The 16,753-nt window shown below is 38.7% G+C and overlaps 1 protein-coding gene across 1 annotated transcript in view; it reads right to left on the reverse strand.

The window, feature by feature from the left end:
* LOC123704475 (putative fatty acyl-CoA reductase CG5065) overlaps positions 1-16,753 on the reverse strand; it is a 30,070-nt gene that overhangs the window by 10,161 nt on the left and 3,156 nt on the right. The window contains exons 2-8 of the mRNA XM_045652870.1: positions 10,807-10,886; positions 9,434-9,550; positions 8,730-8,887; positions 7,875-7,965; positions 3,470-3,615; positions 1,902-2,011; positions 247-330 (exon numbers count right to left, since the gene is read on the reverse strand). Coding sequence (XP_045508826.1) covers positions 247-330; positions 1,902-2,011; positions 3,470-3,615; positions 7,875-7,965; positions 8,730-8,887; positions 9,434-9,550; positions 10,807-10,881 — 781 coding nt within the window. The 5' untranslated portion in view covers positions 10,882-10,886. The remainder of the gene's footprint in view (positions 1-246; positions 331-1,901; positions 2,012-3,469; positions 3,616-7,874; positions 7,966-8,729; positions 8,888-9,433; positions 9,551-10,806; positions 10,887-16,753) is intronic.

The following is a 16,753-nucleotide window of genomic DNA, read 5'->3' on the forward strand; positions in this document are numbered from 1 at the left end:
TCTGGGTGTTATTATCTATATATGTATTTATTAATTATTATATTTATCGTCGCCTAGTACCCACAACACAAGCCTTAATTGAGCTTACTGTGGGACTAGGTCGATTTGTGTAATAATGTCCTATAATATAATATAAATATTAATATTACTTAGTAGGGAAATTTCAGAAAAAAACACATTTATAGTACCTAAGTACCTACTTACCACCTTATTGTATGTAATATAATATATTTAAAATCAACTAACCTTTCCCACTACCGATAAGCAAGCCAGTCGGTCCGTTGAGGTTGTCCACCCAACCCGGCATAGGTTCCTTCCATGCTGATGTCACTATAATATTAAATAGTTATTTAAAATAATAATAATAACACTGGTCTGCAAAAAAATTTTTTTTCGCGCTCCTTCTTATTTTTGCACAAGATTATTATAGAAGTGATACTTCTGAACAGAAATTAAGTTTTAAAAAATTTGTATCACGTCTAGATTTTTTGTAGTTTAATTAGAAAGAAACCCATTTTTTGTTCTAAGAATACATCGTTATTTTAATAATTAGGTTTGAATATTACAAATAATGTCAAGAAAACTATTAAAAACTATAAGATAATATAATTACACATTATATACATTGTTTCAATTAGTAGTTTTCTTTTCTTTTAATATTTTATAAGGAGTTTCGCGACGAATCGATCAAGTAAAATCATCAATCTTTGCTGCCAACTTATTATCTATATTTTACTATATTTTCAGTTAGCTTTTCCGTATCTCCTCTCAAACTTCTGGTGAAATGTTTCATAGTGGTCACCGGATACTCTTTTTACAGCTTTAGTCTGCTTAATTTCATAATTTAATTCTTATCTAGGCTCCCGCATTTGCATTCCCTAGAGACCACACTAAAGAATCGCGCTTTCGATGTTGCGTCGTTTAAAAATTCATAACACGTGATTCAATTTTGCTTTATAGTTGAAATTATTTACAAATTTTCATCAATATATCAGTACAATATAAAAATTTTACCAAATTATTAGGATAAAATCATCAACCGTAACCTTAAAACTTTACTTTGAACTGAGCGCAGCGGAGTCGTGATGAGAACTACGGAAGCCCATAAATTCCCTTCAAATTAGTGTAAAAATAATGTCTTCAGTAGATATCATTCTAGTTTTATAAATTCAAGTCATTTTTGTGATGAAAAATATCATAAAGACCGAATAAAATAGCATTATTGCAAGAGAGACTACTAAACAATACAGAATTTTGAGGTATTTAAAAACGACAATAAAAAAAAATTTAGACGTGATACAAAAAAACTGAAAGCAGATCTAGATTCAGCATGTTAAGATCTCCATGTTTATCATATTTTTATTCAAAGGAGGATTTCTTTGCAGACCAGTGTAATCAATTAACTACCCATATACATATACATTATATTTTCGTTAATTATAAAAATAGCTGCTGTCTCTATCACAAATTAAAAAACAGGATTCTTTGAAGCGATATTTTTATTCTTAAGTTTCATTAATTTTTCATTAAAAAAAAATAAAAGATATTATAAAAATAGGTACTGAAATCGTTCGGTGTATTTGACTCTACTTACACGTAGACGACGTGTTTTACAGTAAAAAAATTACAGCGCCATCTAGCGTCGAATAGTTGTAACAACTCAATTTAAATCAGCGCCATCTAGCGTCGAATAGTTGTAACAATTCAATTTAAAACAGCGCCATCTAGCGTCAAAAAGTTGTAACAACTAAATTTAAAACAGCGCTATCTAGCTTCCGATAGTTGCAACAACTAAATTCAATACAGCGCCATCTAGCGTTCAAAAGTTGTAACAAAGTTTGACTACGTTTAAAACAGCGCCATCTAGCGTCGAATAGTTGCAACCAGTTTCATCTACTCACCGATAGATGGCCGGCCGATGGCGATGGGGAACTTTGTACTGTATTCAGCGACCAAGTCTTCAGTTATTGCTTTTGTATAGGAATACGTGTTTGGTTCTGATTCTATTATCCTGAAAAATATTTTTTTGAATGATTTATTATGAATATTCAGCAAAGAAAGCATTTATTGTAGGTAAATAAATAATCTAAAATACATGTTTAACGCCCAGTTGATTTATTTTCCTTTTTATTTTGTAAAATGTCATTTATTTCCGAACCAACCATTATTAAAATATAAAATATTTTTACCCCAATTTCTACGCCTAGTATTTACTTTCTGGCTACTATGCAATTTGCATCTAACCTAACATATGGCTATAATATATTTTCTTGTGTTAATTGCACCAATATTTTTGAAATAAGGTGAAAACAATGAATTATTAAATCATCAGCAATCAACATTCCGATCGCAACACATCATCGGACTGGAAAATATAACCTCAAATGAAAACTGGTTTACATGTAATTCAGTTCATGAACATTGACTATTTATTTAATAATAGTAGTTTTTATATTGTCATAGATTAACTAAAAAAGTAAATAACATGAAATTTTGATTGTTAGTTAAATATTACAATTTGTTACTAGATTTCTGAATCTAAAGATTTCGTTCTTTTGATACAAGTAATATTTCAGATAAGTATACTTTTTTAAATAAAATTCTAGTTAAAAATTCTGAAGATATAGACGCTGGATGATAATGGAGAGAGCCATGAAATGTTTTCGAATAAAATGTTACATGATAGTTTTGTAGCATTAATAATGAATAATAATGAACTAATAAATACGTCTTATTTTTTATTATTTTTATTGGAAACAGAGCAGACATTTGACCGCAATCGTGTCTAATGGTAACCGTGGATGCGGTCGAACGTAAATCATGCTTATCCTGAAAGATAGAGCCTATTCATTCTTGTCTTAAAAAGGTCAAAATTACAACAGGTATAAATTTATTTAAAAAAACATGGACGTGAAAGGGAATTTTGTTTCCCAGTTTGAAACAATCTAGTGTTCTCTTGTGTTTGATTTTACGCGAGTATTATACAATTATACATTTTACACGCGATTGATTCACGCGCGTTTTCAAAGCCTAGGTACCTACCTACGTCTTATTCTTCAGCTACCTATATACCAAATTTCATTGTAATCGGTTCTGTGGTATTTGCTTGAAAGACTGACACACATCCATCATTCTCACTTACTTTGGCATTTATAATACTATTAGTAGGATATTATTATCCCGACGTATCGCACACTTTTCAGCGAGCGTGGTCGCGAGGTTTTTCTAAAAACAAACTTTCAAAGCGTGAATAGCATTTTTGAAGTGAAACTTCTTTAACGGGGTTGGAAAAAAATAGTGTAACATTTTTTCGTTACGCGCCATCTTTTTATCCCTACCACGCGTGATTCGACGTATTTCTGTGAAGTTGCATATAGTAAATTATTTATTGAAAAATAAGGTCATAAAGAAGTTTCACTTCTTACGTGTACACTAGTACACGCACACATTTTTTTATTTATTTAATTACTTAGGCTCAATATATTGCAGCGTGCTGTCGTCCATCCAGTCCACGATGTCCATGATGTTGCGCGGGCTGTGCACGGCGGGGTACAGCGCCTCGTCCAACTCGGGCAAGTCGCAGCGGCAGTACGCGGTCGACAGGTGGACGAACGCCTGGAGAAAGATTATTATAACAAAAAAGGCGTGTGGCACTCGGGGACTGCCGCGGTAAAGCTATTGCATAGCATTTTTGGGGGCCGAGTCACCTCCGTCCGTAGGAGTATACCCAGAACTCTGAACCCCTACACGTGGCCCCTGGGTGGTGCTAAACAGGTGACATGGTGGGAGACATTTGTCGCGGCTAAAATGACCACCCATCAGCTGAAGACGTGTCGCCAAGCGTCCGTGTTCCGGCACGAAGAAGCTGATGTAGCCTTAGTGAAGACGGGTCGAATCAGTTGCGCTCTTACAATCAAGACGATTTGACGCACACTGTCGTTGCTGCTTCCGGTGGCTAGTCATGGAGGGTAGCGGGATCCGAGGCACGGTGCACCGCTGGCCGACCGCTGGTCAGTAGGGGGCCCAAGTAGCGTGCTAGCCACATGTGAAAGGCTGCCCCGCCAACCAGCGAAAAATCCCAAGTTGCGCCATAGTGCCGGTTGGCGACCGGATGAGAGGGCCCTATGGACAACTTGGGGGGGCTCGGGCGTCCCCGCAGTCTCCAGACTAGTCCCCGTCATTGCGGCTTCTAAGTGTGTGTCTCAGGTCCAATTGTAAAGCGCCTCGATTCACTACCGTCTTCTCACCTTCTTCACTCTCCTCTAAAAACACATGAAAAAGGCAAGATACAGAAGTAACGTTGCACAGCGGCAGCACTCCCTCTCGCTGAAAGTGGACCTCACCAATATCAGAGGTCTCCACTCAAATCTCGCTGCAGTCCACTTCCACCTAGAGACTCATAAACCCTGTATCTTGTTCCTCACGGAGACGCAGATAAGATGTCCGTCTGACTTGGCGTACCTATCCTATCCCGGCTACACCCTGGAGCACTATTTTAAAGCTCGGTCAGGTGTGTGCGCGTACGTCCGAGACGACATCTGTTGTCGGCGTCTCCGGTATCTTGAAGACCCCCATTTTTCCGTACTATGGATGCTGGTGGACACAGGCCCAGAGAAACTTCTCTATGCATGTGTCTACCGAGCGCACAGTGGAGACCAGGAGACGATCAGGCTCACAGAGTACCTAAGTGAGGCGGCGGACGCTGCTCAGCACAAATACCCTTCCGCTCAGCTTGTGTTACTGGGGGATTTTAATGCCCACCACCAGGAGTGGCTATACCCATACCAGTGCACTGACCTCGCTGGGAGAGAGATGCGTAAACTTGCTATTGCATTGAATCTCACCCAGCTGGTTCAAGGAGCGACGCGGGTTCCTGATGTTGAGAGCCATACAGCCAATTGCTTGGACCTTCTGCTGACAACAGATCCAGACCGTTACTCGGTAGCGATTTCCTCGCCGCTTGGCAGCTCCGATCACTGTCTGGTGAAATCTGTATCTGTCTACTCGCCGCCCGATCCCAGTCCTAAGGGCTCTCGGCGCGTGTGGCAATACAAGTCAGCAGATTGGGATGAGATGCGTTCCTTTTTTGCATCATATCCTTGGCGGCCTGTCTGCTTTTCTTCTGAAGACCCTTCGACCTGCGCGGATGCTGTGACTGATGTGTTGCGACAGGGAATGGAGTACTTTATTCCATTCTCCGACGTAGCCATGTCCGGCAAAGCTCAGCCCTGGTTCAGAGCCGATTGCAGACGCGCTGAAGCGCTAAAGCAAGAGGCGTATCTGGCTTGGGTTGACGCTCGACACCGCAAAGCGAGGGATGTATCTGAAAAGAAGAAAGCCTTTAACCGGGCTGCCAAGTCCTGCAAGAAGGCTCTACGGAAAGCTCGATTTGACCACGTTAGCCGTATAGGGAACAAACTGGCTTCTTACCCCTCCGGTAGTAAAGCGTTTTGGTCCCTGGCAAAGTCGGTTGAATCGAATTTCTGCCGCCCCTCACTTCCTCCACTGCTGAAACCTGACGGGACGCTGGCTCACACCGCCGTAGAGAAAGCGAACCTATTTGCTACTCTATTTGCGGAAAATTCTCGTCTGGATCCCGCAAGCGCAAAACCTCCCAGTCTACCTGGATGCGAGGCGAAAATGCCGGAAATTTGCATCCGTCAGACGGAGGTTCTTAAAACGCTGCGGAATCTTGACGTGAATAAAGCCAGTGGCCCTGATGGAATTCCAGCCATAGTTCTTAAAACCTGTGCGCCTGAACTTGCTCCTGTTTTGACACGCCTCTTTCGCCTTTCGCTGACGACTGGAATAGTACCGAAATCATGGAAACTTGCCAACGTGCAGCCTGTGCCCAAAAAAGGCAGTCGTGCCGATCCTTCCAACTACAGGCCAATATCAGTCACGTCCATACTCTGTAAGACTATGGAACGTGTACTGAACAGCCGGCTCCTGGCACACCTAGAAGCGAACGACCTCCTCAGTGACCGACAATACGGGTTCCGCCGAAACCGGTCCACTGGGGATCTTCTAGCGTACGCCACCTACATCTGGAGCGAGGCCATCGAGAATCATGGTGAAGCACTTGCTGTCTCCCTTGATATCTCGAAGGCCTTCGATAGGGTCTGGCATGATAGTCTTATTGGCAAGCTTCCATCCTACGGTCTGCCTGCTGGTCTCTGCGCCTGGATCTCAGATTTTCTGAGAGACCGGTCGCTTCGGATAGTCGTCGACGGCTGCTCGTCCGACCAAATGGCTATAAATGCCGGAGTCCCTCAGGGATCAGTTCTCTCCGCAACACTCTTCCTGCTACACATCAACGATCTGCTGAAACCCGGTATCTATGGGTACGCAGACGATAGCACTGTTGTGGAGAGATATGTATCCAGCGCGCGAGCCAGTACGGCACAAATTCAGTCTCTACGGGAGGCGATGGTCGATCGCATGAACTTGTCCTTACAGGCGGTCTCCGACTGGGGCGATGCCAATCTGGTCAAGTTCAATGCGTCTAAGACCCAGGCGTGTCTGTTCTCCGCTAAACGGAGTCCATTCCACCTGACTCCGAATTTCCAAGGTGTGTCCGTGCCGATAACTAACCACCTCGAGCTTCTTGGTATCACCTTAACGCCTACTCTGAACTTTGGTTCCTTCATTGAATCTAAAGCCCAAGTAGCCTCAAAAAAGCTTGGAATTCTGGCGAAGGTGAGACAGTATTTCAGCCCGGGACAGTTGCTCAACCTTTATCAAGCACAAGTCCGATCGTGCATGGAATACTGTTCTCACCTCTGGGACGGTTCCGCCAAGTACCAGCTGGAGGCGCTTGAGGCGATAGAGAGGCGTGCCAAGAGGCTCATAAACGACAATGACCTAGTAGGCAAAAAGCTCCAGAGCCTCGGTCACCGCCGCAGAGTGGCCAGCTTATCGGTCTTCTATCGGATACACTTTGGAGAGTGCGCTGCGGAACTGCACGATCTCGTTCCGCCATCCCCGTTCTTCCATCGATCGTCGAGGCGCACAGATTCTAGGCATCGCCATATGGTGGACGTTCCATGTACCCGGACTAAGCGGTTCGGTTCCACATTCTTTATCCGAACCGCGAGGGACTGGAACATGCTTCCTGAGTCTGTGTTCCCCGACGAGTACAATATGGGGGTCTTCAAGCGTAGAGTGAACAGGTACCTTCTAGGGAAGCGCGTTCCATCTTAGACCGCATCTCAGCTTAACATCAGGCGAGATTGTGGTCAAGCGCTTCCCTATTACCAATAAAAAAAAAAAAAAAAATAGCATGCCTTCAAGCCGAGTGGGGAGCGTGAGGTTTTTTCGTTACGGAATTTCTCGATTCGGTCCCCACGCTCAAGGCCCACGATAGAAGCTATGCAATAGCTTAAAATAAAGATAGATAGATTATGTTTTAATGATAATGGAAGGTAGATAAATATGCCTGTGGAATTCAAAAAGAGATAATTGTAATTTTAATTGAATTTAGATAAATCTAACTAAAAAATATGATAATTAATTATTTCAGGACAATTTTCACACACGGTACGATCTGATCCCATACTAAGCTTTCGCTTGTGTAATGGAAACCAGATGGCTGATAAACATACATATATAAATTTAAATAAATACTTCTATAGATAATTAACACCCAGACATAGAGCAAACATCTATGTTCATCACACATAAATTTGCCCCGGGTGGGAATCGAACCCACGACCTCTGACTTGGAAGGCAGGGCCACTACCAACCGAGCCAACCGGTCAGTCTACGTCTCGGTCGTTTCTTCTTTTAAGAACTGCTACTTAAAATTATTTTTTGATAACATAAATCATCTTTCTTTATATGTAAATAATGTAGAGCGAATTAAAATGTCTTACCTCAAGGTTTTCCATAGTTTCAGCGAGTTTTAACAAGCGATGCGTCCCGGTTGTGTTCATGTGCACTGCATCTTTTAGTTTTTGATCAAACCTGAAATAGAATTATTGAATACTAGCTTCCGCCCGCGACTCCGTCCGCGCGGAAAAATTAAGAAAAATAAAGATTCATTTTTTTCTACGTATTTTTCCAGGATAAAAAGTATCCTATTTTATGCCCAGGATAATAAGGTACAATTATACCAAGTTTCATTAAAATCGAACCGTTAGTTTTTACGTGATGCCTTCACATACAGACAGACAGACAGACAGACAGACAGAAAGACAGACAGACAGACAAAAATTTTTTTGATCACATATTTGGGTTTGGTATCGATCCAGTAACACCCCCTGCTATTTATTTTTTCAATATTTTCAATGTACAGAATTGACCCTTCTACAGATTTATTATATGTATAGAATATATAGATAGTACAAAATATTCCCGAGTCTTCTAAACTCTATTATTTCAAAGTGTTCTACTTGTATCGGAAATCAAATAATTTAAATTCCAATTAGCTGCATGGGATTTTCGCTTTCAATTTAGAAAAAGGTTAGCAAAATGTGTCCGGAGTAATTTTATCATTCGCATATTTTTATTGATACATGCACAAAATTTTATAATATATATTTTAAATTCTTTTAATGTTCAAATATTCATTAATTGCATTTAATTTGTTTATATTTATTTCTTTAATCAATGTTAAGTGCCTATACAGTAGGTATACTGTTGTAATTTGTCCCCTTTTAGAACTGTTACCCTCCCAAGGAAAACGAACTTTTTTGTGGAAATTTTTTATAATATACAACACTAGTTACCTCACGCAAGCCGCACTATGTATTATAATCTGACAGTTTCTCTGCAACTCCTGTTTGTCATCGTTGGAGAGACCGAGGTCTTCTTCTAAAATGTCTCCCGATATGAACTTTAGTTTGTTGAACGCTGATGGATCCTTTTTGTGGATCAATTCGAATACCTAGAAGATAGGTTATGAAAAAGTTGTGGGTTTAGTTGTATTATTTAATAAAAAAATGTTGAAATATATTATGACATAGCATATAAGTAATAGTATATTGTCCCAACAATTAGATACAATTACACAAATCCTAATAACCTATTTTAACAGTTTAAGAAGCTTATAAATGACATTGTAATAAAATAATTAATTCAAAGAAGTTGGTCAAGTACGATTTGTACGCAAATTGTGATGCATAGTAAATAATCAATTAGCTTACTTTTACTCTACATTGCTATTTGCTTTTCAAATCTTTTTTCAAGATTCTTTCAAATTACATATGATTTTTGAAGTGAAACTTCTCAAGGTCGCGTCATGGCAATACCGTCACATCATGGACTAAGGTGACGATTTTGGTATTTTTGAACCTCGCCAAAAAAGTATCTCTTCTGACACGTGTGCTCGGCATACACGTTCTTTTTTTTTCAAGAATACCATCTATGTCTCAATTTATTTTAGAAAAGTTTGTTTTTGTATTTTTATTTAAAAATAAATAAACAAACTTACTCTATTATTACACAATTCCTTTAGCCTCTCCTCCCCGGGTATCCCCTTCTTCTGTCTCAACAATAAATAAATAGTTTTTATCCCGGGACAGTCGCGGAGTAGTTTTTCAACTAACACCTGTAATAAATTTAGTTTAATTAAAATTTAGTCTTACATATGTATCACTTAATAACTGAAGAGTTCGTTTGTTTGAACGCACTAATCTCAGGAACTACTGTTCCGATTCGAAAAATTATTTCGGTGTTAGATAGCCCATTTATCGAGGAAAACTTTAGGCTATATCACGACAAAACAAAGCTATAACAGGCACAGCTAGTATAAAATATATCTTTAAGAAATTTCTGAAAATTGTTTGATAATAATAATTAAATAAGTAATATAATAAGCTATATAATAAGTACGATAATTATCGTACAAATAAGATAATTTTTAGTTAAATGTCTACATATAGTGTGAAAAAAAGTTTCACTTTTACCGTGGTTTCATGAAACCAAACAACATTTTTTTAAACTAACTTTTATATTTGCACCCTTAATGTAAGATCATTTAGTTATCTTCTGATCAAAAAGTAACAGAGCTCAAAGCTTGGGGGAGGCTTTTACCCGTACGGGGTCCATATAGAAACCTAACGAGTACTTAACTTTACTAAATTATATAAACTAGATTAGTACCTAAATTGTTCTACAATGTACTCAAACTGATTTTGTAACTAAAATTGTATATTTTTTATGGAACAAATAAAGCTTTATTTATTTATTTATTTATTTATTTAATAAGCTGTTAATCTTTCATTTTATACTTTATTTCTAACATTATGTATTATCCTAACGAAGTAAAATGGGCTGTATTTTTTGTGTAAGTTACAATAGTACTTACCTTAACAGTTATACAGGCTTTTATTACATAATATATGCGTTTATATTATTCTTGATAAGTGTGTGAAAGGTCATGGCTTTGCCTAAGCTTTGAGTCATTCAACCCACATCACATGCATGCTAATATTCCCATAACATTTTGATATTTTAAGAAACGACAAATCGTGCAAATTTTACCAAATGTGTATATTATAACTGTTTGATATATTATTCTCATGCAGCGACATTTTGCTTGTTTTTTTTAAACAAACACTTTACTGTAAGACGAATTTAAATCTATACTTAATATAATAAAGCTGAAGAGTTTGTTTGTTTGTTTGAACGCGCTAATCTCGGGAACTACTGGTCTGATTTGAAAAATTCTTTCGATGATAGATAGCCCATTTATCGAGGAAGGCTATAGGCTACATATCATCACGCTAAGACCAACAGGAGCAGAGCAATGCGGGTAAAGCCGCGCAGCAGTTAATAAATACAAATAAATGAAAATAAAAATACCTTTCCAACAAAACCAGTTGCTCCTGTGATTAAAATTGACTTTCCCGTGTAGAACTCTCTCACTGATGGCGCCATTTTATCTGAAATACATGTTATTTCTTTATTTATATTCAACTAGATTTCCGCCCGAGGCTTCGCCCGCGTTTGCAAAGGAAAACCCGCATAGTTCCCGTTTCCGTGAGTTTTCCGGGATAAAACTATCCTATGTGTTAATCCAAGTTACCCTCTATAATTATGTGTGCTAAATTTCATTGTAATCGGTTCAGTAGTTTTTACGTGAAAGAGTAACAAACATCCATACATCCATACTTACAAACTTTCGCCTTTATAATATATTTAATATTAAGATGAAGCAAATCTTTATAAAATAAATAAAAATTTCATTATAAAGAAGATCGTTATGTTCATTCTGAAATTCACAAAACGTATGTTTGTATGCAACCGACTCCTTTTGACCCGATTTTGACCCTTATCAAGGATCAGTGACAATATTATAACAGTTACATAATATTAAAACGTGTTTTTTTAAAGAATATTAAAGACACCCGGGTAAAGCCGGAAGTAGAGATTAGTGCGATAAATAATTAATTTACATTATGTTCATGAATCATATTAATCACTAGGTAAAAATCCATACTAATATTATAAATGCGAAAGTAACTCTGTCTGTCTGTCTGTTACTCAATCACGCCTTAACTACTGAACCAATTTGCATGAAATTTGGTATAGAGATATTTTGATACCCGAGAAAGGACATAGGGTAGGTTTTATCCCGGAAATCCTACGGGAACGGGTTTTTCTTTGAAAACGCGGGCGAAGCCGCGGGCAGAAAGCTAGTAATAGTATAAAACAAAGTCGCTTTCTCTGTCCCTATGTATGCTTAAATCTTTAAAACTACGCAACTACGTTTTTTTAATAGATAGAGCGATTCACGAGGAAGGTTTTAGTATATAATTTATTAGGATCTAGACAAAGCGGGCGAAGTCGCGGGTGGTAACATAGTATATTAAAATAATTATCTAGTTACTCTCTCACGCATAAACGCTGTAGGTATGAAATTTGAAACTATTTTTAGGGATAGATTACCTATACATGTCTGAATTAGAATAGACGATTTCTAGTTAAGCGGAAGACGCCGTGGGGTTTTGCTTGTTAAGGGCCCTTAGTAGGTGAAAACGGCAAAATGGACTGTTTTCTATGAGCTATAATTAAAAATATTGAAGTTTTTTCGCAAATTTCTAATATGTATTACAGAACGTATGTGTGATGGGATGACTGTTTCCAAAACACGATTGGAAATATTTTGCTCGATAAAAAAAATCCTGAAATTGCCTTTAAAATATCATAATATAAATGCTCATTACAACCGTATTTTACAATAATAATTCGTATAAAATCATAAATACATAGGTATTTACCTTCTCGATTTCGTGACTGTTTTAGATTTAGAAAATCCATAAGTACTTAATATTATAAATGCGAAAGTAACTCTGTCTGTCTGTCTGTTACTCAATCACGCCTTAATTACTGAACCATTTTGCATGAAATTTGGTATAGAGATATTTTGATACCCGAGAAAGGACATAAGAAATAAATATAATAATAGAAATACTAAAAGGGCGTAGGGATGTGACGACCCCATCGCCCACGGTTGGAATATCTATTGTCTATGTGACAATAGATATTCCACCCGTGCAATCAGTCAACCCGCAGGACACCTTGTGGCGGGGTGTCGGGGAGTAGCGACCCCGCGGGAACCGAGTGCCCCCGGGGGAGGCCCCTGTCTTCATCTCCGGCTTGCCTTCACCGGCCGGTCGGAGTGAAGCCTGACGAGGACAGGACCCCCACCTCTGGCTTGCCTTAACCGGCCGGCCAGAGTGGAGTCGCGAGAGCTTTTAGCTCGAAGGGTGGATGCGAAGCGTAAGTGGCGAGTGGGCACGTGATGCTGGACCCTCAGGGAGCGCGTGATCGGAGTTTAAAGTCCAGGGACGCCTCTCCACCCTTAGCTGCTCACAATATGTTGCCCCCTTGTCGCACTATTGCAGCGACTTATTTCGGGGGCCCATACAGTGAGAGGGCGAGTCACCATCTGCCAACATATTTTTACTTTCTTTTAGTAGAAAGGCAGGTGCCATAGTTTCCCATAGTCCACAGTACCAGTCCATTAAGCATCCCAATCCATAGCCCAATTATTAAATTTCCATACCCTGCAATAGTCCTACATCGGCCACGGACTGCCTAGGGCTGTATCTCTATAGTGCAGTGAGCAGTCATGGGCAGGCTGCGGCTGGTGTCCCACAACACATTAAAATTCTCGAAAGGGCCTCTGCGTGTTGGATCCGTGTCCCCACGTAAGCCTTCCAAAGATCCGGGTACCGTCCTTCTGGTGGTACCCGAGTATTATGGAAATACTAATAATACCTATCTCTATGTTTTGCAAATGGCCATGTTAATAAAATTGTTTTTAGTGTAATAAAGCAATTCTTAGCAAATACCGTTTCAGTTGACTTGATTCTATGAAATTCGTTCCGAATTGTTAATTTTACGTTGGTCTTGTTATTTTCTGTACATAATATATTAATGAAATCACTTTATGAGATTAAAATATATTTTGACTATCTTACCGCCCGCGGCTTCGCCCGCTTGTCTAAAACCTAATAAATTATATATGTTACAGTCAAAACCCTGAACCAGTCAATAACGTTATTGACCGGTAAAATCAGTTAATAAGGATATTGACTAAGGGCGTCGGTTAATATCCTTATTAACTGATTTTATCTGATTAAACCAGTTAATAACGTTATTGACTAAGGGCATCGGTCAATATCCTTATTAACTGATTTTAAGTCGAGACATCTAGTCAATATAGGTTTTAACCGACGTGCCCAGTCAAAACTCATAAAAAGTTAAGGATGTTAGTGAAATTATACTAGAAAATCCTTTTAAAAGGTTCAAGTGCAATATTTAAGAGTTTTATGTTTTATTAATTAATTCGGGGTATTGTTTGTAAACTGCAACCGCGCGAGAATACGTGCCCCAAAATATTTTTGAAGATGGCAATTGTGTTTTAATAACAACTAGGTTTCCGCCCGCAGCTTCGCCCGCGCAGTCAAAGAAAAACCGCATAGTTCCCGTTCCCGTGGGATTTCCGGGATTGCGTTAGTTTCTGATTTGATGGAGTGAACTGCAGGTGTACTTCGAAGACTGCTACTGGATCTAATAGACGAGTAGAGCTAGGAATGCCGAGTTTGGGCTCGTTTTGTTAGTTATGTCGAGACCTTACCTCCGGACTTGATGGAGTGACCTGCAGGTGTACTTCGAAGACTGCTACTGGAACTATTATACGAGTAGAGCTAGGTGTGCCGAGTTTGGGCTCGTTTTGTTACTTATGTCGAGACCTTACCTCCGGACTTAATGGAATGACCTGCAGGTGTACTTCGAAGACTGCTACTGGAACTAATAGACGAGTAGAGCAAGGTGTGCCGAGTTTGGGCTCGTTTTGTTAGTAACGTTGAGACCTTATCTCCGGACTTGATTGAGTGACCTGCAGGTGTACTTCGAAGACTGCTACTGGAACTAATAGATGAATAGAGCTAGGTGTGCCGAGTTTGGGCTCGTTTTGTTAGTTACGTTGAGACCTTACCTCCGGACTTAATGGAGTGACCTGCAGGTGTACTTCGAAGACTGCTACTGGAACTAATAGATGAGTAGAGCTAGGTGTGCCGAGTTTGGGCTTGTTTTGTTAGTTACGTTGAGACCTTACCTCCGGACTTGATGGAGTGACCAGCAGGTACTAACAAAATGAGCCTAAACTCGGCACACCTAGCTCTACTCGTCTGTTAGTTCCAGTAACAGTCTTCGAAGTACACCTGCAGGTCACTCCATCAAGTCCGGAGGTAAGGTCTCAACGTAACTAACAAAACGAGCCCAAACTCGGCACACCTAGCTCTACTCGTCTATTAGTTCCAGTAGCAGTCTTCGAAGTACACCTGCAGGTCACTCAATCAAGTCCGGAGATAAGGTCTCAACGTTACTAACAAAACGAGCCCAAACTCGGCACACCTTGCTCTACTCGTCTATTAGTTCCAGTAGCAGTCTTCGAAGTACACCTGCAGGTCATTCCATTAAGTCCGGAGGTAAGGTCTCGACATAAGTAACAAAACGAGCCCAAACTCGGCACACCTAGCTCTACTCGTATAATAGTTCCAGTAGCAGTCTTCGAAGTACACCTGCAGGTCACTCCATCAAGTCCGGAGGTAAGGTCTCGACATAACTAACAAAACGAGCCCAAACTCGGCATTCCTAGCTCTACTCGTCTATTAGATCCAGTAGCAGTCTTCGAAGTACACCTGCAGTTCACTCCATCAAATCAGAAACTAACGCAATCCCGGAAATCCCACGGGAACGGGAACTATGCGGTTTTTCTTTGACTGCGCGGGCGAAGCTGCGGGCGGAAACCAAGTTGTTATTAAAACACAATTGCCATCTTCAAAAATATTTTGGGGCACGTATTCTCGCGCGGTTGCAGTTTACAAACAATACCCCGAATTAATTAATAAAACATAAAACTCTTAAATATTGCACTTGAACCTTTTAAAAGGATTTTCTAGTATAATTTCACTAACATCCTTAACTTTTTATGAGTTTTGACTGGGCACGTCGGTTAAAACCTATATTGACTAGATGTCTCGACTTAAAATCAGTTAATAAGGATATTAACCGATGCCCTTAGTCAATAACGTTATTAACTGGTTTAATTAGATAAAATCAGTTAATAAGGATATTAACCGACGCCCTTAGTCAATATCCTTATTAACTGATTTTACCGGTCAATAACGTTATTGACTGGTTCAGGGTTTTGACTGTAACATATATACTAAGCACTTCCTCTTGAATCACTCTATCTATTAAAAAAAACCGCATCAAAATCGTGTGTTCGGCACACGCGCTCTTTTTTCATATAGATAACTAAGTAAATAAGTGATGATGACATCGCAAAAGTATGTTAAATTCGTTAATTATTCGAATAATAATTAACATTTTGTTTGTTTTGGGAAATTTTGGGTTTCACCACAGATATAAAATATAAATAATACTGTGGCACTTTATAATGCATTATTTAACATAAGCATTGTATTAATTTAATGTCAATTGAAGAATTAATTACATCAGACAAACATAAATATTCAATACATGTTACTAAAATAATAATACATTTAATTTAAAAATAAAAAAATGTAAATAGCCTTAATAACATTGATTTTTCCCAAAATTTTTCTTAAAAGATCCTCTGTGTAGCTTGATGTTATATTATGTCGCAGTCATTTGGTTGAATTTTCTATTTGATTGACTAGCGCCTTCATTGAATGAAAACATTTAATAAATAAGAAACCAGTAAGTAATTCCCGAGACTATGTATAGTTAATTATTAATTGTATAGAGAGTCGAATTGGGTTGCTATAAAAATCTAGAGTCTTGTCCCAAAGGATGGAGTTTCTTGCCGGTTCTTCTCCATAGATACTGCTTTCCGAATCGGTGGTAAATGTTAAAAATATGTATTGACGTTTCAAAAGTGCTTCTTGAAGAAGTCTAATTGAATAAATAAATGATTGAGTTTGAAAAAAAAGAAAAAGCCTATTTTCTGTTACATATTACAAACATGTCTGTTACATATTAGTTACATTACATATCATAAAACATTTCGCTATATTCTTGAAATAATTTGATGGTTAAAGAACGAAACGTCGGTATTGAAACATTTGTAACAATCCGGTTTCAAGAATATTTGTCAAGTAATTAAAAAGGCAACAGTGGAGTAACTCTTGCGAATAATATTATTTGTAATTACAAATACTATTGCGAATCGTGACTTTGTTCGAGCAAAGAACCTGAAGTAAATTAACTTAAGGTTCTGAAAAATCTTTCACTACATAATATTATGTAAGCC

The sequence above is a fragment of the Colias croceus genome, chromosome 29 (assembly GCF_905220415.1).
Source record: "Colias croceus chromosome 29, ilColCroc2.1".
Taxonomy (NCBI): domain Eukaryota; kingdom Metazoa; phylum Arthropoda; class Insecta; order Lepidoptera; family Pieridae; genus Colias; species Colias croceus.